This window comes from Coregonus lavaretus, assembly GCF_964263955.1.
Source record: "Coregonus lavaretus genome assembly, chromosome: 2".
NCBI classification, from domain to species: Eukaryota; Metazoa; Chordata; class Actinopteri; order Salmoniformes; family Salmonidae; genus Coregonus; species Coregonus lavaretus.
This window is the reverse complement of record NC_139989.1, coordinates 76,213,940-76,240,615: the sequence shown is the minus strand read 5'-3', so window position 1 is coordinate 76,240,615 and position 26,676 is coordinate 76,213,940. Positions and strand designations below refer to the sequence as shown.

The 26,676-nt window shown below is 41.1% G+C and overlaps 2 protein-coding genes across 2 annotated transcripts; both read right to left on the bottom strand.

Annotated features, from left to right (window-relative positions):
• Nucleotides 1-15,056: 15,056 nt before the first annotated feature.
• LOC311098796 (stonustoxin subunit beta-like) lies at nucleotides 15,057-15,842 on the bottom strand (the record flags this gene model as incomplete). Its single annotated transcript, XM_084139368.1, has 2 exons — nucleotides 15,057-15,583; nucleotides 15,839-15,842. 2 exons carry the CDS (start codon nucleotides 15,840-15,842, stop codon nucleotides 15,057-15,059), a joined length of 531 nt encoding a protein of 176 aa, XP_083995494.1.
• Nucleotides 15,843-17,777: 1,935 nt separating this feature from the next.
• LOC311098789 (NLR family CARD domain-containing protein 3-like) lies at nucleotides 17,778-23,789 on the bottom strand (the record flags this gene model as incomplete). The annotated part of the gene is made up of 4 exons (XM_084139358.1): nucleotides 17,778-18,018; nucleotides 21,114-21,287; nucleotides 21,548-23,303; nucleotides 23,753-23,789. 4 exons carry the CDS (start codon nucleotides 23,787-23,789, stop codon nucleotides 17,784-17,786), a joined length of 2,202 nt encoding a protein of 733 aa, XP_083995484.1. The 3' UTR covers nucleotides 17,778-17,783.
• Between the last annotated feature and the right edge of the window lie 2,887 nt (nucleotides 23,790-26,676).

Below are 26,676 nucleotides of genomic sequence, written 5' to 3'. Positions count from 1 at the left end.
TCTCAAAGAGAAGTCCCTGTTTCCATTTGCTAGAATGTATGAATCAAATATTGAGGACTTGGGGCATGAACTACATCAGTTCAGAAGAATTTGACAAAGGAAAATACAGAGTGGCATGCAGAGACCCTCCAGTGTAGTAGAGATAGCATTATTCATTCAGCCTTATAAAGAAGTTTTCTTTCAGCTCTTTAAACTGTGTAAAATATCTGTTTCAATCCCTGTTAGTACTGCTTCTTGTGAACAGAGTTTTTCTGCACTAAAGCTGGTGAAAACGTATCTTAGGTCCACAATGTCAGATGAGAGATTAAGCAATTTAGGTGCATTAAGTATTGAGTCAAGGAGGGCAAAGGCCTTGAATCTAGATGAATTTGCGGATCTTTTTGCAAGAAACCACAAAAACCGTAGAATACAGTTGATGTAACTGATACTGAATATGTAATGCAAATGTAAAAAATGTAATGTAAATGCAAATAATAAATAGTTGAATGATTATAAACATGGTCATTTGTCTATTGATGCCTGCAATGCAGTGAAGAAAACGACATGACAACAATAATGTGTGATGTAACTGGCCCCTCTAACAGTACAACTGGCCCCAGCCTGGCCCCTCCCACTGGGAATGTTCTAGAACCACCACTGCTGCTACGGCTACATTGGCCCAGTTATTGTTGAATAATAATGAAGCTAGGTCGATTCAATTCAAATAATATAGCTAGTAACTTCAACATACTTACAGCTGAAATACACTGCCGTTTTCTTTGTGAACATGGTGAGATGGAGGAAGCCGCATCCACATGTAGAGTTGTGGGGGAGGGGACAAGTTTCCATAATAGACACTGGCTTTGGATCAGGTTTAAATTCCTCCCACTAATGATCCTTGTTAGGTTTGGGGGAGGGGAAGCTGATCCTAGATCTGTATCTAGGGGAAACTTCATCCCAGCAAAGAGAGATGGGGGAAGAGGAGGAGAGAGAGCGTTGCTCTCAGGATTGACAGATCATGTACAAAATCTACCAGTAGGAAATTGGTGTCAGAATATAATATCTGACCTTTAGCAGTTCTAATGTCTTCATTTGCTCCATTTCATTAGTCTTGTTGATTGATTGCTGATATCTAGTTTCACAGGTGAGATGGTGTTGATGAAGAGCATCCATCCGTTTTAGTACTGCATTAATAGTAATGCATTCATAGACATATAGTTGATACTGGTGGTCCTACCCATCCCCCACTTCACTCCATTAACCCTACACTTGCTGCTCACATGGTGGTTTGGCTCAATGGATCTGACTTTAGGTCAGTTTTTAAGGTTCAGAAGGTAAAGATTGTGTTCGGCTGTTGTCAGGAGCACTAGTGGTAGTGCTGCCGCTCCCAGATCACACATTGCCCTATATAAGTATATACTGTAGCAAGCTGAACCCAACACCTACCAATTACCACCTTCTGATCTCTTGGTGGAATGGATAAGGTGTTGGCTTGATAGTCGCTGGACCCGGGTTCGAGTCCCGGTTGGAGCTATCCCTTAATTCGTTACATTGGTGTCAGAAGTGGGATAGTGCCTGTGATGCCATCAAAGAGGCGTGTACACGTGAGAGACTTGCTATAAAGAAGTGTGGGGGAATGCTCTCCCCAAGGAAGGGGGTAATGTAGCGACCTTAATCCAACACCTAGCCACATCATCGAGAGGTTCGGACCTCTTGGGTTAGCGCTTAAAGTGTTGGCTTGACAGTTGATGGACCCAGGTTCAAAACCCGTTTGGGGCGACCCCCTGAATTCACTACAATATATTTGTTTGCCTACGGGCAGGGAGACCCGGGTTTGAGACGAAAGGGGCATTACACCGTTGCTGTTTGCAAAAAAACACTACACTGGTGGAAGCAGTGGAGTGGTGCCTTGGGAGAGGTGTGCACATTTCATGGGTGGGATCTGTACCCAGGTGTCCCATGGGAAAAACCTGTGTCTTGACCATTAGACCAAGAGGTAATGCCTTCTTGACCTGAGGGTGACACTGATTTTGAAGTTGAAGGCAGGACTACCTCATTACCAGATCATGAGACAGACTCATGTTTTCTACACACATAGGATAGTGTAAAAGGAACTTAGCCTAGGAAGCCCATGCTAGAAGTGTTAGGAGGTGGAAGTTAGAGAATTAGTCCAGTAACTGAAAGGTCATTGGTTTGAGTCCTGAGCCAGGCAATAAAACGTGGGATTGGATCTGAACTGGCAGATCTGTGACCAACCCCTTCAGAAAGACAAATTCCCTTTGTTCCCTGTAACATGGACTAATAAAGTTGTACTGTACTGTGCTGTGCTGCACTTTATTGAACAGAACCTGAGAGTCCAGCATGTCAGGGGATGGGGTGGGGGGTGGGGGGTGAGAGCAGCAGTGGGGGATGGGTAGCTAGTCCTTGATTGGCTGTAGACCTGGGAGCCACAACTGTCAAGAGAAATTCAATCTACCCTTTTTATCAGCCAAGCCAACATACTGTTTTACGCACTCTCTTTGTGGACTGTTAATGTTTATATTTAAAATCAACACTGAGCTATTCATGCTATAATCTGTTATTTCTCAAATCTGATAGGAAGAGGTTAACTGATTTAATAGTTCAATATTGAAACCATATACAAAATGCACTAGAAATGGTTGTAATGAAAACCTGAGACACTCCTATAGACCGATGGAATTATAAGGAGGGGAAAATTATGTATTTCTGAAAGATGTCCGGGAATGTCCGCGAAGCGTCTGAGGATGGAATGTCCAGTGGATGTCTCAGTCAATTAAAAACAAAAAAGGTAATTGTATTCTTTAAGATGTCCCGTTTTACTGCTAGCCTAAACAGATCCATTTGACCCCGTAAAAGAGCGTCCGTGGGATGTCTCAGTCAACCAAGAAAAAAGACCCAGAGGACCAGAAGGCCTGAAGACATACATCTTCAAGAGACTCCTTGAATAATTTATTCCTCATGGAGCATTTTGAAGGTGAGTTGAATTTTCAATATGATGAAGGCTTTTGTATCTAACTATGCATATATATATATATTATTTATGTTGTATATTATAAATGAATGTTTTTAATAATGTATTGTATGAAATGATATAGTATATAATGAATGAGATGTTGTGTTATTGATTTTTTTAAACGAGAATGGACTCTACCTACATATGTATATATCCTACTGTTTATACCAAACAAATGTCAATTTTATGTGACATGTCTCAAGGTGTCTCAGAACCAATGAAATTGCATGCGAAACCAAGTCTCTACTCAAGAGTGGACCACTGGCACCACCTAGTGGATATACAGTTACATCACAGTTATAGAAAAACTACTAGTCAATTGATTATGTGTGTGTGTGTGTGTGTGTGTGTGTGTGTGTGTGTGTGTGTGTGTGTGTGTGTGTGTGTGTGTGTGTGTGTGTGTGTGTGTGTGTGTGTGTGTGTGTGTGTGTATCTAGAATGTTAGTATAATATTATATATATATATATATATATATATATATATCTACCTACATATGTATTTATCCTACTGTTTTTACCAAACAAATTTCTATTTTATGTGAAGTATCTAATCAAGATGTTCAGTTACATCACAGTTATAGAAAAACTACCATTCCCTTATACTGGCCCCCCATGGGAATCGAACCCACAACCCTGGCGTTGCAAACGCCATGCTCTATCAACTGAGCTACATCCCTGCCGGCCATTCCCTCCCCTACCCTGGACGACGCTGGGCCAATTGTGCGCCGCCCATGAGTCTCCCGGTCGCGGCCGGCTGCGACAGAGCCTGGATTCGAACCAGGATCTCTAGTGGCACAGTCAGCACTGCGATGCAGTGCATTAGACCATTGCGCGACTCGGGAGCTCCACCTAGTGGATGTTCAGCTACATCACAGTTATAGAAAAACTACTAGTCAATTGATTGTGTGTGTGTGTGTGTGTGTGTGTGTGTGTGTGTGTGTGTGTGTGTGTGTGTGTGTGTGTGTGTGTGTGTGTGTGTGTGTGTGTGTATCTAGAATGTTAGTATAACATATGTATTTATCCTACTGTTTTTACCAAACAAATTTCTATTTTATGTGAAGTGTCTAATCAAGAGTGGACCACTGGCTCAACCTAGTGGATGTTCAGTTACATCACAGTTGTAGAAAAAAAAATACCTATCACGATAGTATACTATTCTATATCCCTCTCTCAATGGATAACAATTCACTCAATGGATAACAATGGTTTTTTAAATATTTAACAGTATTTCAATATTTGGTTTTTGCAGACATTTTAAGACTGGATGACATACAATTTTCAGGTAATTAATATTATTATTTTATTTATTTGTTTTTTTTAAGGGGGGTAGATCAGCTAAATATTGCAGATAGATTGTAACTTCCATCAATGTAATTGTCTGCATCACTTCCAGTCCCCCATGTTTTTTATATATACACACACACACACACATATTTACATTTACGTCATTTAGCAGACGCTCTTATCCAGAGTGAGTGAGTGCATACATTATTTTATTATTTTCTCCATGCTGGCCCCCCGTGGGAATCGAACCCACAACCCTGGCGTTGCAAACACCATGCTCTACCAACTGAGCTACATCCCTGCCGGCCATTCCCTCCCCTACCCTGGACGACGCTGGGCAAATTGTGAGCCGCCCCATGGGTCTCCCGGTCGCGGCCGGCTACGACAGAGCCTGGATTTGAACCAGGATCTCTAGTAGACCACTGAGCCACTCGGGAGATAATACACATACACATACATATACACACATATATATATATATATATACATATATATACATATATATACATATATACACACATACATACACACATACAGTGAGGGAAAAAAGTATTTGATCCCCTGCTGATTTTGTGATTGACAGTTATTTTGTGTTTCTTCCATTTGCGAATAATCGCACCAACTGTTGTCACCTTCTCACCAAGCTGCTTGGCGATGATCTTGTAGCCCATTCCAGCCTTGTGTAGGTCTACAATCTTGTCCCTGACAACCTTGGAGAGCTCTTTGGTCTTGGCCATGGTGGAGAGTTTGGAATCTGATTGATTGATTGCGTTCTGTGGACAGGTGTCTTTTATACAGGTAACAAACTGAGAATGTGTACTTCCTAATCTAAAAGGCTGATCAGGACTGATAAGAAGACAGGATGAAGTAGCATGCTGTGTCTCAACTAACAATGTTATGCAGACTTTCTTTAGAAAAGGTGAAGGCTTCTCTGCCAGACCTACCAGGAGAATCTGTACATTTTCTGCGACTTGGAGACGATGTGGTGGTAAAGGATTAAGGAAGTCATTGATGGACAACACCCAAGTGGGAAGGTTAGTAATAGGGGTTGATGGCTACCTTGATGGAGGGGCAAGTAAGAGAGAGAGATTCCTAGATCTATATGTACCATTGGAGGACTTTTCTAACGCAGAGGAGGAAGGTGGAACCACTTCGGCGGGGCACTGTTTTGTTTTGTCTGTGTGTTTTTGCAGCAGAGACTATTGGTACGCTGATAGAAGGATACACTCCACAGAGAGATGGTGATAACTGGAGAAGGACTCTGCATGATCATAGAACTAGTGAAGGAAGAAGGTTCATGCATCATCACACAGTCTACACCAACGGAGGTATGGATAGAGGGGAGATTGGACAGGTATCATGTCAACCAATGCTACAGATGGCTACGAGGGATCTGGAGATGATAGTAGGTATATACACTGCTAAAGTGATAGTATTGAGAATGCATTGAGATAATGATCTGTATTTATTTTCAGGATGAGGAAAGTCATAATTGAATTATGAATGTTTATAATGTATGTTAATATAAGTATACATTCTGAAAGTCGTAATGGGTGATTATGTTGAGAGTTTTCATTTTCAGTGGTAAGGATAAAGTGAATAAGAATTGTCATTTTAAATTTGGTTGAGTTCAGTCATTTGGTTGGTTATAATTGATAAGATTAATGAGTGATTTAAGTGAATTATTAGTATGTATCAGCATATAAATGTTTTATATCGATATTATGGGTTTAAACAGTGATACATTAAGGTCATGTCTTAGGATACATTTATATGGTTTATTGAATAGACATTGTTGACTCATACTTTTTGAAACATGGAAGTTAAGGTGAGGATTGTGAATGAAATCATGAATATGTTGATTAATTGGGTTAATGTATTAACATATTAGTCATTATATACATTTGAAGTATTGGGTGATATTGATATGGATGTTTAGGGTGCTACATATCTATGTTGATAGGAAAGTACTTAATTGGTTATCATCATGGGGTTATGATATTTTCATATGATGTGAATTTGGTTGAATGATTAAAGCAGGAATAGTCTAGGGATGTGATGATGTAACAGGGAGCGATAATAGAGTGGTATAATGTGTATGTTATATTAGGAATATTAGGAGGACAAAGGCGGAGTTTAACATTGTATATTTTAACAATCATGGGTTGTTAAGCAATTGGGTCTGAGATGTTAATCATTAGAATGTGTAATTGATAATCACATAGAATTGGAGGCTATTATATTAAGATGAGGAGGATATGGTAATTTGAATGTTGTTGGAGTTTTTTAAAGGTTGTTTTAGTGGGTAATTCCATAGGAACATGGATGGCAAGTATTCTAGGTCCTCTAGTGGCCATAGTAATCATTACAGCCATAGTTATGGGGAGTTGTTTCCAATTTCTCGGGGATTGATTTTAAGATCTGTACAAACGATTACTAACATGCCTGTGATTACAGTTAGAGATGTGTCAGTTAATGGTAATGCAAGGAGGGAGAGGACTAATTATTATTATTCTACGTCATCTTATTGCAGTTTAGAGTCCATTGATAATGTTGATTGAGGACAAGGAACGTTAAGGTGGAATTGTATTCCATGGAATTAAGGGTTACAGGAAGAAGATGTGGACAGATGACTATCTCAGTGGATCAGATAGAGCCCCTTGTGACCAGGGAGAAACTTGGGGTTCCTCTGACGGCGCAGGGATGACGAAGACGGATGTTTTTGTTATTTTTATAGTCATGTGTTCAGATTATAATATCCATGAAATTTAGTAATGAGTATGTATAAGTGTTGTGTATTGTTGATGTCATTATGTTAACAATTTATTTCTATGTATGTTTTATTTAATTTTTTATTAGCATGTATCAGAAAAAGGGGTTATTTTAAAAGAGGGGATGTCTATGTGGGATTGTTCCTTATATATGAAAAATAAGGTTTTGACTAGAAAGATTATTATCATGAATATATAGTAGTTAATTATGTGTTTATCTTTTACTCTGACTGAGTTTATAGAGGTTTGAGAGGTTTGATATCACATAAGATAGATGACTGGGAATTTATACCTTTGTTGATTAGATATTGATGGACAGGATGTAGTGACCTGGGGGCAAAGAGTAATAACAACAGAGACAGGGAGGCCTATGATGGTTTCCAGATGTACTGTATACATCTGGGCTGAAAGGCCCCAGAGTCTGCAACACCACTAAAGGAAAGGAAAGGACGAAAGGAAAAAAGACACAATGTCAAGACAGCAGGTCCTGCTCTCCCTCTTCCCCAAGCACCACAGCTCCCACTGGGGAAAAAGACACAATGTCAAGACAGCAGGTCCTGCTCTCCCTCTTCCCCAAGCACCACAGCTCCCACTGGGGAAAAATACACAATGCCAAGACAGCAGGTCCTGCTCTCCCTCTTCCCCAAGAACCACAGCTCCCACTGGGGAAAAATACACAATGTCAAGACAGCAGGTCCTGCTCTCCCTCTTCCCCAAGCACCACAGCTCCCACTGGGGAAAAATACACAATGTCAAGACAGCAGGTCCTGTTCTCCCTCTTCCCCAAGAACCACAGCTCCCACTGGGGAAAAAGACACAATGTCAAGACAGCAGGTCCTGCTCTCCCTCTTCCCCAAGCACCACAGCTCCCACTGGGGAAAAATACACAATGTCAAGACAGCAGGTCCTGTTCTCCCTCTTCCCCAAGAACCACAGCTCCCACTGGGGAAAAAGACACAATGTCAAGTCAGCAGGTCCTGCTCTCCCTCTTCCCCAAGCACCACAGCTCCCACTGGGGAAAAAGGAGACACAATGTCAAGTCGGCAGGTGCACACCGAACAAGACCCATGACAACTGTGTGCAGGGAACCGATTTGATTTGTTTGTGGACCTGAAGCATAAAGAGAATACATGATTAGTTCATGTGTAAAGGCTCGGTACAGTGTCTGATACAATCAACACATTATTGTTTTATATCTTGTCATGAATATATTTCCACAAAAATGTATTTATGCAATTCATCCTTTATAATTGTTAATGCACTGGTGCTTTTGTTTAGGAATACAGCAAATCATTTCACCTGAACACCTGGCTGGTTATATTATTATTATAATACTTTTTTCATTTGTACTTTGTCAAAATAAACTGTAAATCGACTTTATTAACTATATTACTAATTTAATCTACAAATACAGTTGATTAAATGGTTTACACTGTAATGTTTTTATTGTAAGGGAAACAGAAATAGGCTATAGGCCGATTTTGTAGAATTAACTGTTGTTGTTATTTTTTTATTGATATATTTCCACAAATATTTCTTCATGCAATTAATCCTTTACAATATATGATGCACTATTTATCAAGCGTTTATTTAACAAACCATGTTTGCACACCTTGCACCTTGCTGGTTGATATGCATCTGATGCATATGCTAAAGTGGACGCCTGTCAACTTTCTCTAGCGGGTTCTTATATGCTGAAAGAACAGGCGGTTCTAGTGTTAAGGACTGGTAGATGGGTGTTGCTCATGCATTCACTCATGCTGACCGGCTCCAGTACTTTGTTCTTGACTAAAGCCTCCAAGTCAGACTTGACTTATGGTCTGATAGCATAAGGTACAGGTCCTGCTTTCAGAAACGTTGGTTTGCTGTCTGGCTTAATGCTAAGCTTCCCTGTAATGTCGTTCATACTACCCAGCTGTCCATTAAAGACTTCTCCATGTTTCTTTAAGATGGCAGGTAGGTCTGTGTCTCCATGTGTCTTTGTATGCACTGATGGCCAGTCCAGTGTGATTTTCTCCAACTATGAACATCCCAGTAGTGATGCATAGTCTCCTTTCACAACATAGAGTGGCATCTTTTCAGTTTGTCTGTTTACCTGAACTGTGACATCAGTGATGTCTCTCACAGCGACAGATTCACCTGTGTAAGTCTTTAACACGAGGTGCGCTGGTTGAAGTGGAAGGTGTTTCAGTGTCTTTTTTCTTTTTTCTGACACAAGAGATACAGCTGCCCCGTGTCAATCTCCATACCCACCGGCTGTCCCTCTAGCAAGGGGGAGACATAGTAGCCGTGCGACCCGCCAGGAAAAAGTCAGGATTTTCAGTGTGACTTCCTGGTCTGATGAGTCACTCACCTCAGTGTTCTCTTACTCAACAGTGTGAACATGTCTATTTGTCTTTCGTTGGAATGTCTGTTTCCTGTTCTCTTTTGTGATTTCTCTGTTCTCTTTTGTTTCTGGAGGCTTGTTCGATGTGGCCCTTTTTACCACAGGCTGGACAATCCATGTCCTTACACCAGCATGTCGACACCTGATGTCCCACCTTGCCACAGTGGAAGCATGTGACTTGATTTCCTGGTCTCTGATTTTCAGTTGAAACTCTGTGATCAACTTTTCATTTATTTGAAAGGAACACAGACAAGAACAAATAGCAGCAGGAATGGTTATACAGCTAGAGACACTATACTGTTAAAATATACATCAGAACAAATAGCAGCAGGAATGGTTATACAGCTAGAGACACAATACTGTTAAATTATATATCAGTATATTATGGAAACTAGTTATTGCAGGTAAATACAATTATAATAATAAAATCAGTAAGGCACACATTTGCACGAAATGATCATGAACGGGCAATCTGTTGGGTAAAACCCACTACAGGAGTTATTTTATGGTTTCAGCTGCAATTGTTGTTTGGCCCCATGGATCCTAGCAGTGGATAGTTCTAAAGAAATGATATCTATAAAAGTGCTGATCCAATGAGGTGTGGTGGTTGCCATCTTAGTTCCAACATCTTTTTAGCTGCTGTCCAACCTGACAACATTATACGTCTTTGCTGTAATGACAGTGGTGAATTATCATTCAGTAATAACAGTTTGGGGGAACAAGGTATGAGGATACCTCTCCAAAACATGTCCCCTGGTCACTCCCAGTACATATAATTAAAGGAGCCCAAGGCACCTTGATTACATAGATCACACAGAGGAGCGGTTGTGATTTCTATTAAATTATGTTTTCTTGGTGGAAGGTTTACCCTGTGTATGAGATTAAAATGTATCAGCTGATGATTAGGATTGTTAGATGAAGCCACTAAGTTCCTGATGAACTCAACTGGTGAGCCTCTTTAGCAGCTAGTTCCATGGACACACTGATTTCAATGTCCTTTGCCGAGGTCAGATGACTTTCAGTCAACAGTCTCTTTTGTGTAGCTTCACTCCGTAGCCCACATACTAGTCTGTCTCTAATGATGTCATTTAGAACAGCATTAAACTCAGTGTTCTGGTAGTTTCTTTAATGCAGCAGCAAACATTGTTACTGATTCTCCCTCTTCCTGATGTCTCCTGTGGAACCTGAACCTTTCAGCATTAACTAGTGGTTCTGGTGAAAAATGTCCTTTAAGTATCTCCACAATATCCCCATACGTCTTATTACCTGTTCTGTCTGGCTGTAGCAGGCTGCCTAGTAAATTAAATGTATTTGGCCCCATTACACTAAAACATGGAGGCACAATGTTGTCCTCATCCATGTCATTTACAAGAACTAAATATTCAAACCGTTCTGTATATGAGCTCCACTGTGAAATACTTTTATCAAACTGTCCAATGTTACCATCAATTCCAATAATTGTTCATTTCTCAACAAGCTCCTGATTGTCACTCACTTCAATATTGTCCTCAACCACGGCAATATTTTCCTCAGTCACGTGATCTTCATTCACTTCACTCACTGACGTTTCCTCCTAAGTTCGCTCATTTAGCAGATTTAATTAAAAGATTTGTCTTCACAGTTGAATAAATGTCCTTTCCTTTAATCACTGTATATTCCTCCTTTTTAATCACATTGTTTTCCCACTCCAATGTCCGTCTCCAGTCCTTTTCTGCCGTCCATGACGATGTTAACTCCAGATGTGGAAAAAGTACCCAATTGTCATACTTGAGTAACAGTAAAGATCCCTTAATAGAAAATGACTCAACTAAAAGTGAAAGTCACCCAGTAAAATACTACTTGAGTAAAAGTCTAAAAGTATTTGGTTTTAAATATACTTAAGTATCAAAAGTAAATGTAATTGCTATAATATACTAAAGTATCAAAAGTAAAAGTACAAGTATAAATCATTTCAAATTACTTACATAAAGCAAACCAGACAATTTTCTTGTTTTTAAAATGTACGTTCAGCCAGAGGCAAACTCCAACACTCAGACAATTTACAAACAAAGCATTTGTGTTTAGTGAGTCCCCCTGATCAGAGGCAGTAGGGATGTTCTCTTGATAAGGGTGTGAATTGGACCATTTTCTGTCCTGCTAAGCATTCAAAATGTAACAAGTATTTTGGGTGTCAGGGAAAGTGTATGGAGTAAAAAGTACATTATTTTCTTTATGAATGTAGTGAAGTGAAAGTAAAAGTAGTCAAAAATATGAATAGTAAAGTCAAGTACAGATACCCCCAAAAAACTACTTAAGTAGTACTTTAAAGTATTTTTACCTAAGTACTTTACACCACTGGTTAACTCTCTTTCTTAGCTAGCTAGACTATGCACTTGCCTCTGCTATCAATACACTGTGCTAACATTAGCCTACACTGGACCACAGAAAATAACAGTTTTAAACAGTTGTAAAAACCCACTTCTTCCAGACAGAATAGTTCCTGTAGATTCAGACTTACTCATCGCCAATCTTTTGTTATGTCTCGTGGGTTTCATAACCACGTCTGTATAACAATTCAATAATGATGAGACAGGAGACAGGAATCAGTTCAACCATTTCTCTGGAACGTGATCATCTCAACACATACAAACCCCCATGATGCTCTGCGGCACAACCCCAATATACAACAAATACATAGATAAGTAAATGGACACAAAACAAAACTCATAGAGGAATTTAAATGTTCATTTCTAGAAAGTAGGGCCATGGGATAGGGTCAGAAAGGTCAGTATGTTTGATAACTGGTTCCAGAGGTGACATAACAAGCATAATGTCCATTATAACACAGTGAAGTAGAGGTCAGGGGTGAAACACTAGATCAGGACAGGTAGAAATGGCAGGGCTGGAAATAGACACAGAGACACATTCTGATCATGGCTCAGACCTGACCTGAGACACCCAAACAGAAGATGCCATAGCAAAGTCCTATCCAGTAGGCCAAATGGGATTTCCTTTCATCAAAATCCAACACATGGAAATGTGTCCTGTGTGTGTGTGTCCAGTGTGTGTGTGTTTGTCCAGTGTGTGTGTGTTTGTCCAGTGTGTGTGTGTGTATCAAGTGTGTTTGTGTGTGTGTGTCCAGTGTGTGTGTGTATCCAGTGTGTGTGTGTGTGTGTCCTGTGTGTGTGTGTTCAGTGTGTGTGTGTGTGTCCAGTGTGTGTGTGTGTGTGTGTATGTCCAGTGTGTGTGTGTGTCCAGTGTGTGTGTGTGTGTGTGTGTGTGTGTGTGTGTGTGTGTCCAGTGTGTGTGTGTGTGTGTGTTCAGTGTGTGTGTGTGTCCAGTGTGTGTGTGTGTCCAGTGTGTGTGTGTGTGTGTGTGTGTGTCCAGTGTGTGTGTGTGTGTGTGTTTGTGTGTGTGTGTTCAGTGTGTGTGTGTGTGTCTAGTGTGTTTATGTGTGTCCCAAGTGTGTTTGTGTGTGTGTGTGTGTGTGTGTCCAGTGTATGTGTGTGTGTGTGTGTCCGGTGTATGTGTGTGTGTGTGTGTGTGTGTGTGTGTGTGTGTGTGTGTGTGTGTGTGTGTGTGTGTGTGTGTGTGTGTGTGTGTGTGTGTGTGTCCGGTGTGTGTGTGTGTGTGTGTGTGTGTGTGTGTGTGTGTTTGTCCTGCCTGTGTGTGTCCAGTGTGTATGTGTGTGTGTTTGTCCAATGTGTGTGTGTCCAGTGTGAGTGTGTCCAGTGTGTGTGTGTCCAGTGTGTGTTTGTCCAGTGTGTGTGTGTGTGTGTCCAGTGTGTGTGTGTGTGTGTGTGTGTCCAGTGTGTGTGTGTCTGTGTCCAGTGTGTGTGTTCAGTGTGTGTGCGTGTGTGTGTGTGTGTGTCCAGTGTGTGTGTGTGTCCAGTGTGTGTGTTTGTCCAGTGTGTGTGTGTGTGTGTGTGTGTGTGTGTGTGTATGTGTGTGTTTGTGTGTGTCCAGTGTGTGTATGTGTGTGGGTGTGTTTGTGAGTGTCCAGTGTGTGTGTGTGTGTGTCAAGTTTGTGTGTCCAGTGTGAGTGTACAGTGTGTGTGTGTGTGTGTGTGTGTGTGTTTGTGTGTCGTGTGTGTGTTTGTGTGTCCAGTGTATATGTGTGTGTGTGTGTGTGTTTGTCCGGCGTGTGTGTGTGTGTCCAGTGTGTGTGTGTGTCCAGTGTGTGTGTGTGTCCAGTGTGTGTGTCCAGTGTGTGTGTGTGTTTGTGTGTGTGTGTCTATTGTGTGTATGTGTGTCCCAAGTGTGTTTGTGTGTGTTTGTGTGTGTCCAGTGTATGTGTGTGTGTGTGTGTCCGGTGTGTGTTTGTGTGTGTGTGTTTGTCCTGCATGTATGTGTCCAGTGTGTGTGTGTGTGTGTGTGTGTGTATCCAGTGTGAGTGTGTCCTGTGTGTGTGTGTCCAGTGTGTGTGTTTGTCCAGTGTGTGTGTGTGTTTGTGTGTGTGTGTGTGTCCAGTGTGTGTGTGTGTTTGTGTGTGTCCAGTGTGTGTGTGTGTCCAGTGTGTGTGTATCCAGTGTGTGTGTGTGTGTGTCCAGTGTGTGTGTGTGTGTGTGTGTGTGTGTGTGTGTTCAGTGTGTGTGTCCCCAATGTGTATGTATGTGTGTGTCCAGTGTGTGTGTGTGTGTGTGAATCCAGTGTGTGTGTGTGTGTGAATCCAATGTGTGTATGTGTGTGTGTGTCCAGTGTGTGTGTGTCCCCAGTGTGTGTGTGTGTGTCCCCAGTGTGTGTGTGTGTTAGTGTCTGTCCAGTGTTTGTGTGTCCAGTGTGTGTGTATCCAGTGTGTGTGTGTCCTGTGTGTGTGTGTCCAGTGTGTGTGTGTGTGTGTGTGTCCAGTGTGTGTGTGTCCAGTGTGTGTGTGTGCGTGTCCTTTGTGTGTGTGTGTGTCCTGTGTGTGTGTGTGTATCCAGTGTGTGTGTGTGTGTCCAGTGTGTGTGTGTGTGTCCAGTGTGTGTGTGTTTGTGTCCAGTGTGTGTGTGTGTCCAGTGTTTGTGTGTGTGTGTGTGTGTGTGTCCAGTGTGTGTGTGTCCAGTGTGTGTGTGTGTGTCGTGTGTGTGTGTGTTCAGTGTATGTGTGTTCAGTGTGTGTGTGTGTGTGTTCAGTGTGTGTGTTAAGTGTGTCCAGTGTGTGTGTGTGTGTGTGTGTGTGTGTGTGTGTGTGTCCAGTGTGTGTGTTCAGTGTGTGTGTGTCCAGTGTGTGTGTGTGTCCAGTGTGTGTGTGTGTGTGTGTGTGTGTGTGTGTGTGTGTCCAGTGTGTGTGTGTTCAGTGTGTGTATCCAGTGTGTGTGTGTGTGTCCAGTCTGTGTGTGTGTGTGTGTGTGTGTGTGTGTGTGTGTGTGTCCAGTGTATGTGTCCAGTGTGTGTGTGTTTGTGTGAGTGTGTGTGTGTGTGTGTGTGTGTATCCAGTGTGTGTGTGTGTCCAGTGTGTGTGTGTCCAGTTTGTGTGTGTCCAGTGTGTGTGTGTGTGTGTGTGTATGTCCAGTGTGAGTGTGTCCAGTGTTTGTGTTTGTCCAGTGTGTGTTTGTGTGTGTGTGTGTGTGTCTCCAGTGTGTGTGTGTGTGTGTGTGTCTCCAGTGTGTGTGTGTGTGTGTCAGTGTTACCATGGTTATTATTTACAGGGACACTGAGGAGTCAACAACATAAACACCAAACCCTGGATAGAGGGGCTCAGTGAATGTGGAGTGGAATGTGATCAGGTGGGTCAGTGTGTCAGAGGAGACTCTGTAGAAGGACAGAGTGCCGGCTGGCCAGTCCAGATACACTCCTACTCTGTGGGAGCTGGAGGAGGGGACGTCTATGGTAGTGCACGTATTATTGTGCCAGGCAGAGTAACTGTTGTCAGAGCAGATCAGACTCCAGGACTTGTCATTGTATCCAATCCCACAGTCACTACCCCCTCCTCTCCTGCTGATTCCTTTATAAGTCACTCCTATACCAGCCCCACTCCCACTCCACTCTACCTCCCAGTAACAGCGCCCAGTCAGACCCTCTCTACACAGCACCTGACTCCAGCCCTCAAATCTCTCTGGGTGATCAGGATACGTCTGCTTCTCTCTCCTACATGTCACCTTTCTGTTCTCCTCAGACAGAGAGAGGAATCTGTTTACTGTGGTTAGGTCCAGTGTGAGATCACAGACATCTGATGGATGAAACCAGACACAATATTAGAAATCATCATCATTCACATTAGAATGTTAACTCACTTTTCACTAGTTCATTTAATGTAGATGTTTCTAGGTATCAAAAGGAGAAGTTAAGGTAACTTGAGATTTGTTCAATGATCATATGTTATACTGTATGGTAATATAAAACACACTTATTCCCAATAATTACACACACACACACACATCCTGAACAAACACAAACACACACACATACACACACACACACACACACATTGTCAAACTAACATTGTCAAAGTAAACTTGGTGTCCCTGATTTGTGCTTCTGTAGAACTACAGCTGATATTTAATATGACCAAGTAAGTAATGATGGTGTTCTTTGACTTTGACTTCACTTGAATTAAGACTTATTCTTAGTTATATTCTTCACAGCAGTCAACACACATTTTCTAAGTCCAGGTTTCATTGTGTACTCTCCACCATGTTCCACACTGTAGCGGTAAGCAGAAGAACAGACAGTCATTGAGGGATACACCTGAACTCACACACACACACACACACACACACACACACAAACACACACACACACACACACACACACACACACACACACACACACACACACACACACACACACACACACACACACACACACACACACACACACACACACACACACACACACACACACACACACACACACACACTCATTGGACACACACACACACACACTGGACACACACACACACTGGACACACACACACACACTGGACACACACACACTGGACACCCACACAAACTGGAAAATAACACACTAGACACACACACACACACTCTGGACACACACTGAACACACACACACACACACACTGGACACACACAGACACAAACTGCACACACACACTGGACACACACACACACAAAAAGGAAACACACACACACAGGACACAAACACACACACACACACACACAAACTGATTCCATACATACACACACTAGACAAACACACACACTGGACAAACACACACACACACTGGTCACACACACACACACACTGGACAAACACACACACACACTGGACACACACACACACATGCTGGACACACACACACACACTGGACAAACACACACACATACTGGACACACACACACACACGCTGGACACACACACACACTGGACACACACACACACACACACACACATACACACACACACACACACATTATATAACTTTGTCCAAGCAGTCGTAAGAATGCTTGTCCAGTGAGTGTGTGTGTGTGTCCAGTGTGTCTGCGTGTGTGTATATCTAGTGTATGTGTGTGTGTGTGTCTACTGTGTGTGGCCAGTTTGTGCTTGTGTGTGTGTGTGTGTGTGTGTGTGTCCAGTGAGTGTGTGTATGTGTGTGTCTACTGTGTATGTGTCCAGTGTGTGAGTGTGTGTGTGTGTGTCCAGTGTGTGTGTGTGTGTGTTTGTCCAGTGTGTTTGTGGGTCCAGTGTGTGTCTGTGTGTGTGTCCAGTGTGTGTGTGTGTCCAGCGTGTGTGTCCAGTGTGTTTGTGTTTGTGTGTGTGTGTGTGTGTGTCCAGTGTGTGTGTTTGTGTGTGTGTGTGTCCAGTGTGTATGTGTGTGTGTCCAGTGTGTTTGTGTGTGTGTGTGTGTGTGTGTCCAGTGTACGTGTCTGTGAGTGTGTGTGTCTGGTGTGTGTGTGTGTGTGTGTAGTGTGTGTGTCCAGTGTACGTGTCTGTGTGTGTGTGTGTGTGCAGTGTGTGAGTGTGTGTGTGTGTCCAGTGTGTGTGTGTGTGTGTGTGTGTGTGTCCAGTTAATGTTTGTGTGTGTCTAGTGTACGTGTCTGTGTGTGTTGTGTGTGTGTGTGTGCGTCTAGTATGTGTGTTTGTGTGTGTCTAGTGTGTGTGTGTGTGTGTGTGTGTCTAGCGTGTGAGTGTGTCCAGTGTGTGTGTGTGTGTGTGTTTGTGTGTGTGTGTGTGGGTCCAGTTTGTGTCCAGCGTGTGTGTGTGTGTGTCCAGTGTGTGTGTGTGTGTGTGTGTGTGTGTGTGAGTGTGTTTGTGTGTGTGTGTGGATCCAGTGTGTGTGTGTGTCCAGTGTGTGCACACTGGACTCACACAAAAAAACACACACACACACACAAACACACACACACACACACACACACACACAGTCTTTATATAACTTAGTCCAAGTGGTGGTCAGAATATTTGTCTTAACTAGCCTGATAACTCCAACATGTCTGATATGAACATTGACATAAACCCTCTACATACTTGAGTTTCTCCAGTCTGCAGTGTGGATCCTCCAGTCCAGCAGAGAGCAGTCTGACTCCTGAGTCTCCTGGGTGATTGTAGCTCAGGTCCAGCTCTCTCAGGTGTGAGGGGTTTGACTTCAGAGCTGAGACCAGAGAAGCACAGCCTTCCTCTGTGACTAGACAGCGTGACAGCCTGCAAAGAGTCAAATCATATTAAAACCACACTGCTATTCTTTGGTGGTTAAAATAGTGGCAGTATATTTTTTTCAACATATTCAGATATATCAGTGTCCTGAAACCTGACATATCTATTCATAAATGAATGTATCATTATTAGAAATTACAAATTATCAAAGTATTGCTTGTAGATATAAAAATGTATATTACAAATATTTGAGTAGACTGACCAGAGCAGTTTAAAAAGCAGTATCAGTCAAAAGACAGACAGTGAGGTATCAGATTTAGATTGTATTGAGTATACAGTCCACACCAAATCTAGTGTGACAGTGAAGCTAACATTTTAAATGTGGCTCTATACTCCAGCATTTTGGATTTGAGATCAAATGTTTCATATGAGGTGACAGTATATAATGTCACCTTTTATTTGAGGGTATTTTCATACATATCTGTTTCAACGTATAGAAATCAAAGCACTTTATGTATCTAGTCCCCCCATTTGAAGAAGTCATAAGTATTCTGACCAATTCACTTATAGTGTATTAAAGTCAAAAGTTTAGTATTTGGTCCCAAACTCGTTGGTTGCATTTGCAGTTTGTTTTGGTTGTGTTTTGGGTTATGTTTTGTCCAATAGTAACTGAATGGTGGATGATGACTGGAGTAATTTTCTGTCTAAGTGAGTAGATAACATGTTTCTAAACATTACTAAATTAATCCTGATGATGCCATGATTAATAAAAATCCTGAATGAATCATGAATAATAATGAATGAGAAAGTTACAGAGGCTACAACAAAACATGCTAACCTCTCACCATTACCAATAACAGAGGGGGTATGATCCTTGTTCCTCTGTAACTTTCTCATTCATCATCATTCACGATTCATTCATGATTATTCATAATCATGGTAGCATCCACATGAATGTAGAAGTGTTCAGAAACATCTTCTATTCTTACTGACAATACAAGTGAAGTGACTCCAAAATGACAGGACATTATTCACCATTCAGTTTCTATTGGGAAAAACATCATCCAAAACACAACCAAGACAAACTGCAAATATATTCAACAAGTTTGTAGAATCACAAGCTTGATGTAATCACTGTGGGTTAGGAATATGGGACCAAATACTAAATTTATGACTACTTTAATACAATATAAGTGAATATGTCCAAATTATTAAGACTTTTTCAAATGGGAGAACTAGATACATAAAGTGCTTTCATTTCTAAACAGTAACACAGATATGTATGAAAATATCCTCAAATAAAAGGTGACATTATATACTGTCACCTAATATGAAACATTCTATCTCAAATCCAAAATGCTGGAGCATAGCACCAAATGTAAAACTGTAAGCTTCACTGTCCAAACACATATGGTGTGGAATATGTGTGCCTGGTAAACACATGTGGATCTGGTGAACAGTTATCACTTGTTGACCAACTACAGGAATACTGACCTCAGAGTCTCCAGTTTACAGTGGTGATTCCCCAGTCCAGCAGAGAGTAGCTTCACTCCTGAATCCTTCAGGTCATTGTTACTCAGATCCAGCTCTCTCAGGTGTGAGGGGTTTGACTTCAGAGCTGAGACCAGAGAAGCAAAGCCTTCCTCTGTGACTAGACAGTGTGACAGCCTGCAAAGAGTCAAATCATATTAAAACCACACTGCTATTCTTTGGTGGTCAAAATAGTGGCAGTATATTTTTTCAGATACATTTTCAGATATATCAGTGTCCTGAACCCTGCCATATATATTTATTAAAAAATTAATGTATGATTATTGGAAATTACAAATGATCATAATATTGCTTGTAGAGAGAAACATGTATAGTACAAATATTTGAGTAGACTGACCAGAGCAGTTTAAAAAGCAGTATCAGTCAAAAGACAGACAGTGAGGTATCAGATTTAGATTGTATTGAGTATACAGTCCACACCATATCTATTTTGACAAAGATAACATTTTAAATGTGGCTCTATACTCCAGCATTTTGGATTTGAGATCAAATGTTTCATATGAGGTGACAGTATATAATGTCACCTTTTATTTGAGGATATTTGAATACATATCTGTTTCACCGTTTAGAAATGAAAGCACTTTATGTATCTAGTCCCCCACTTTTGAAGAAGTCATAAGTATTTTGATAAATTCACTCATAGTGTTTTAAAGTAGTCAAAAATTGAGTATTTGGTCTGATATTCCTTGAACACAATGACTACATCAAGCTTGTGACTCAAACTCGTTGGTTGCATTTACAGTTTGTTTTGGTTGTGTTTTGGGTTATGTTTTGCCCAATAGTAACTGAATGGTGGATGATGACTGGAGTAATTTTCTGTCTAAGTGAGTAGATAACATGTTTTAAACACTACTAAATTAATCCTGATGATGACATGATTAAGAAAAATCATGAATGAATCATGAATAATAATGAATGAGAAAGTTACAGAGGCTACAACAAAACATGCTAACCTCTCACCATTACCAATAACAGAGGGGGTATGATCCTTGTTCCTCTGTAACTTTCTCATTCATCATCATTCACGATTCATTCATGATTATTCATAATGAAGGTAGCATCCACATGAATGTAGAAGTGTTCAGAAACATCTTATATTCTTACTGACAATACAAGTGAAGTGACTCCAAAATGACAGGACATTATTCACCATTCAGTTTCTATTGGGAAAAACATCATCCAAAACACAACCAAGACAAACTGCAAATGCATTCAACAAGTTTGTAGAATCACAAGCTTGATGTAATCACTGCAGGTAAGGAATATGGGACCAAATATTAAACTTCTGACTAAATGAATTTGTCCAAATAATTACGACTTCTTCAAATGGGAGAACTAGACACATAAAATACTTTCCTATCTAAACGGAAAAACAGATATGTATGAAAAACCTAAAATAAAATGTGACATTCTGCACTGTTGCCTAATATGAAACATTATATCTCAAATCCAAAATGCTGGAGCATAGCTCCAAATGTAAAACTGTAAGCTTCACTGTCCAAACACATATGGTGTGGACTATGTGTGCCTGGTAAACACACGTGGATCTGGTGAACAGTTATCACTTGTTGACCAACTACAGGAATACTGACCTCAGAGTCTCCAGTTTACAGTGGGGATTCCCCAGTCCAGCAGAGAGCAGCTTCACTCCTGAATCCTTCAGGTCATTGTTACTCAGATCCAGCTCTCTCAGGTGTGAGGGGTTTGACTTCAGAGCTGAGACCAGAGAAGCACAGCCTTCCTCTGTGACTCCACAGCCTGACAGCCTGCAAAGAGATCATCATGATTTCACAAACTGTTAATTTAACACCAGTAGTGTAGAAGGACAATGGCAGATGCATTTGGTTTATTCTCTTAAACAACTTATAGATTCATCTTCCGTCTCCTAGAATTGTATGGTCATATTGTTATACTAATGTGAACATCAATGCATTGATTCAATATGTTATTCAATAATACATATTTGTCTCTAAACTGAATATTTATTCCTGATGATTAGTACTTAATTGTCATTTTATGTACTCACAGAGCAGCTCTGGAGGCTTTGACCACTGGCAGCAGCCTCAGAAGACCTTCCTCTGATCTGGAGTATTTCTTCAGGTCAAACACATCCAGCTCCTTTTCTGAAGTCAGCAACACAAAGACCAGAGCTGACCACTGTGCAGGTGACAGTTCTTCTTCTGAGAGACTTCCTGAGCTCAGGTATCTTTGGATCTCCTCCACTAGAGAATGGTCATTCAGTTCATTCAGACAGTGGAACAGATTGATGCACCTCTCTGGAGATGGATTCTCCCTGATCTTCTTCTTGATGTACTTGACTGTTTCTTCATGGCTCTGTGAGCTGCTTCTTGTCTTTGTCAGTAGACCTCGTAAGTGCTTCTGATTGGACTCCAGTGAGAGGCCCAGAAGGAAGCGGAGGAAAAGGTCCAGGTTTCCTGTCTCACTTTGTAAGGCTTTATCCACAGCACTCTTGTAGACAGTAACTTCAGTAACTTGCGGTTCGGCCATTAGATTCTCATTGTTGTTGATGAATGAAAGGAACACATATACAGCAGCCAGAAACTCCTGAACGCTCAGATGCACGAAGCAGTACACCTTGTCCTGGTACAGCACACATTCCTCTTTAAAGAGCTGTGTGCACAATCCTGAGTACACTGAGGCTTCATTGACATCAATGCCAGCCTCTTTCAGGTCTTCTTCATAGAACATCAGATTGCCATTCACAAGCTGTTGAAAAGCCAGTTTTCCCAGTGACAGAATGCTCTCTTTATTCCAGTGTGGACCTGTCTCTTCTTTCCCAAGATACTTTTCATTCTTCTGTTCAGTATGAAACTCCACAAGGTGTGAGTACATCTCAGTCAGAGTCTTGGGCATCTCTTCTCTCTTATGTTTCAGCATGTGTTCAAGGACGATTGCAGAAATCCAACAGAAGACTGGAATGTGGCACATGATGTGGAGGCTCCTTGATGTCTTTATGTGTGAGATGATTCTGCTGGCCAGGTCCTCATCACTGAATCTCTTCCTGAAGTACTCCTCCTTCTGTGGGTCATTGAACCCTCGTACCTCTGTCACCTGGTCAACACACACAGAAGGGATCTTATTGGCTGCTGCAGGTCGGGTAGTTATCCAGAGGAGAGCAGAGGGAAGCAGATTTCCCTTGATGAGATTTGTCAGCAGAACATCCACTGAGGTTGACTCTGTGACGTCAAAACAAATCCTGTTCTTCTGGAAGTCTAAGGGCAGTCGGCACTCATCCAGACCATCAAAGATGAACAGAACTTTGTACTTGTCGTAGTTGGAGATTCTTGATTCTTTGGTTTCCATTGAGAAGTGATTGAGAAGTTCAATCAAAGTGTGTTTTTCACCTTTCATCAAATTCAGCTCCCGAAAAGGGAATGAAAATACAAATTGGACATCCTGATTTGCTTTTCCTTCAGCCCAGTCCAGAATGAACTTCTGCACAGAGACTGTTTTTCCAATGCCAGCGACTCCCTTTGTCAGCACAGTTCTGATAAGTTTGTCTTGTCCAGTTAAGGGTCTGAAGATGTCGTTACATTTGATTGCAGTCTCTGGTCTTGCTTGTTTCCTGGTTGTTGTCTCAATCTGTCTCAGCTCATGTTCATTATTGACCTCTCCTGTTCCACCCTCTGTGATGTAGAGCTCTGTGTAGATCTTATTGAGAAGTGTTGGGTTTCCTTGTTTAGCGATCCCCTCAAATACACATTGAAACTTCTTCTTTAGACTAGATTTGAGTTCACGTTGGCAAATCACAGCAAGCTTATCTGAATGAAGAAATAACACAGAGGATATTAATATTACGTCTGATTTAAAGCCTACAGTATTCTAGGACTGTTATGACATTTTAAATTATAATAATTTTTTCGCTTAACTGACTGTATAAATGTGTAAATGTTTTCATAATGCATTACAGACTGGTGTGACTGATTTATATCATTATTGGTATTATTGATGGTATTATTAATTTTCTCTCTCTCTCTCTCTCTCTCTCTCTCTCTCTCTCTCTCTCTCTCTCTCTCTCTCTCTCTCTCTCTCTCTCTCTCTCTCTCTCTCTCTCACACACACACATCCCTGCTGCTACTTGATGAGGTCACTAGGTGTTGTGTTAAGGCTGCTACAATATCATTTAGTTACACAGCTACTTTGGCTGTACTTTAGCTACAGCTTTTAAATGTTCTAAAACAGCATTCAACATGAGGAAGACAGCTCTTACTTTTCTCCAGTGTGTCAGCAAGCTCCTTCTGGTTCATTTTCCTCAGGATGTGCAGTGTGATTTTCAGAGCCCCCTCTCTGGCATTGCTCTCCTGCTTCTCATCTTCAGCATCCACCACTTCCTTATCCTGCTTCTGACTCTCAAAGCCTTCTGGGAGTTCTGGACTAAGAATCCTCTTGAACATCTTCAGCTCGTTCTTAACAAATGTCATAATATTCTCTTCAAGCAACTGAAATAAATCAAGTAAATCAGTTAAGCAAGAGACTAAATGCTATCTCATTAACACATTAATGAATGATTGACAGATCAACTTTACCTGAGGTAAACAAAAACAAATGTACATAACAGGACCACATACACTGAATATGGAGGCCAGGTCTGTTTGATGACTCTGGGAAGACTGACCACTGAGAATCTCTGACTCTGATCTCTCCTGTTGGTTTCTGTGGACAAAACATCAGATTACATCTCCTCATCCAGGGAGTACACACACACACACACACACACACACACACACACACACACACACACACGCACACACACGCACACACATGCACACACACGCACACACACACACACACACAGGAGGGAATGTTGTGTTAGTTTAATATTGTTTCAGGACTATGAAAATGGAAAAAATGATTAGCCTATGGATTATGAAAACAACAATATTAAATGGGAAAATGGGAGAGGAGAAATGACTAGAGACAGTGTTGTTTAACTCACTGACCATGACCCATGAGTTCTTCTTACCTTTGTTCACTAGAAGAGTCTCCCTCTCTAAACTGTATAGGAAGTTCCATAGACTGGTCACTCTTCATGGACACACAGCTGGGTACAGGGGAGGCTAGTCTCTCCTGCTTGATTGGGCTTCAACACAACAGAGACAAACATTACGTCTCTCATCTACTCTGAGCTCAGATGGGGGAACATAAGAAGAGTTTCATTCCAAAACGCTATATATCAATTTTCAGAAATGTTGGTAAATTATCTTTTATTGTTTAAAGAAATTATGAAAGAGATTGGTGTGTTTTTTCACTATCTAATCATGGCATGGGATTGTTCAACGACAGACATGTATTTGTTTAAAATCTATCACTTGATGGTTTCATTTCAGACAGACAAATAATCATGTTTTTTTGCAAAATGCTATATATCTGCCTCACTATCAGAGAAATAAGTAGCACTGCTAGGTTTTACACAGTAATAATATATATATCTGCCTCACTCTCAGAGAAATAAGTAGTACTGCTATGTTTTACACTGTAATAATATATCTTCCTCACTCTCAGAGAAATAAGTAGTACTGCTAGGTTTTACACAGTCAAATGTAACAAATAACTACATTCTGTACAAATGTACACAATTCAATACAGTAATATGAGATCTGTACGTAAAACATTACATTTTAGTCATTTAGCAGATGTTCTTATACAAAAGCATCTTAAGGCTAAGTTAATCGTTAGAACATTCGTAGGAACATTGTTAAATCTCTGAGCTGGTTCAAAAAACCGTTGTTATTAACGTTGCACTTGAAAACGCTCATATTCTAACACCTGCCTCAGACCACTTGAAGAACAGCCAAGTGCGTCGTTAGATGCTTTTTTGCCCTCCCGCGTCACTTTTACACAGAATATCTCAGCTAAACATAGAATCACATGGTTTATCTGTCTCTCTGTGACCGCAGATAAATTCAGAACAAAGTTGACTACAAATACAAAGTTGCAAAACAAGGGACTTATACAAATTTGCTTCAAATGAAAACAGAGATGACTGCATTAAAATATAAACAGTAGGCTATAGGCCTATTTCAATCATATTGGAATATATTCAATGTTCAATATATTTAGTTTTATTTTGCTACTTGTAGGCTACTGTCTGTAAATTGTCTCAGTATATATCATGATGTGTAGCCTAACATGTGCGCAATGATGTGCCAAATCTGTGATTTAGTGCATTTTTATTGTGTAAGCATTAGAATAAACTACCTCAATATTTGCAGCCGTAGGTAGTAATATCTTTCTAGAAGCTGATCCGTGGTCAGTATTGTGAAATAATTATAATGTTAAGGAAATATTTTAATGGAGAAAACTGATCCAAGAGCAGCGCTCCCCTTCTTTCGATCCTATCAGTATTGATACATGCTCCACCGGACGTGATACCTTGTCATGCTGCTGATCCAGTTTCTACTGGTCTGCCTGCGGATATGGAACTCTGACCTGTTCACCGGACGTGCGACCTTGTCCCGAACCTGCTGTTTCGACCCTCTCTCTCTCTCCCTCTCCTTCTCTCTCCCTACCACACCTGCTGTCTCGACATCTGAATGCTCGGCTATGAAAAGCCAACTGACATTTTCTCCTAAGGTGCTGACGTGTTGCACCCTCTATAACCACAGTGATTATTATTTCACGCTGCTGGTCATGAACATTTGAAAATGTTGAAGAACGATCTGGCCTTAATGGCCATGTACTGTTATAATCTCCACCCAGCACAGCCAGAAGAGGACTGGCCACCCCTCAGAGCCTGTTCCTCTCTAGGTTTCTTCCTAGGTTCCTGCCTTTCCAGGGAGTTTTTCCTAGCCACCGTGCTTCTACATCTGCATTGCTTGCTCTTTGGGGTTTAAGACTGGGTTTTTACATAAGCACTTTGTGACAACAGCTAATGTAAAAAATGTATTCAGGGAATTCATATGAAGCAGACCAGGTCAGGGTTTGGGGTTTGAGAAATCTACCAGAGATGTAAAAATGACTTCCTTAGTTGTTAATTTTGAAAATGTTCTGTCTTAAGTAGTTTAACAAACGGACACATTTTCATGTTAGTCATAAACAACTTTATATGGAAGGAGTTCCTTTGATTTGACGTCCTGCACATGTACAGTTCAACACAAGACGACCATTAGACCCAATTACGTATTTCTGCGCATG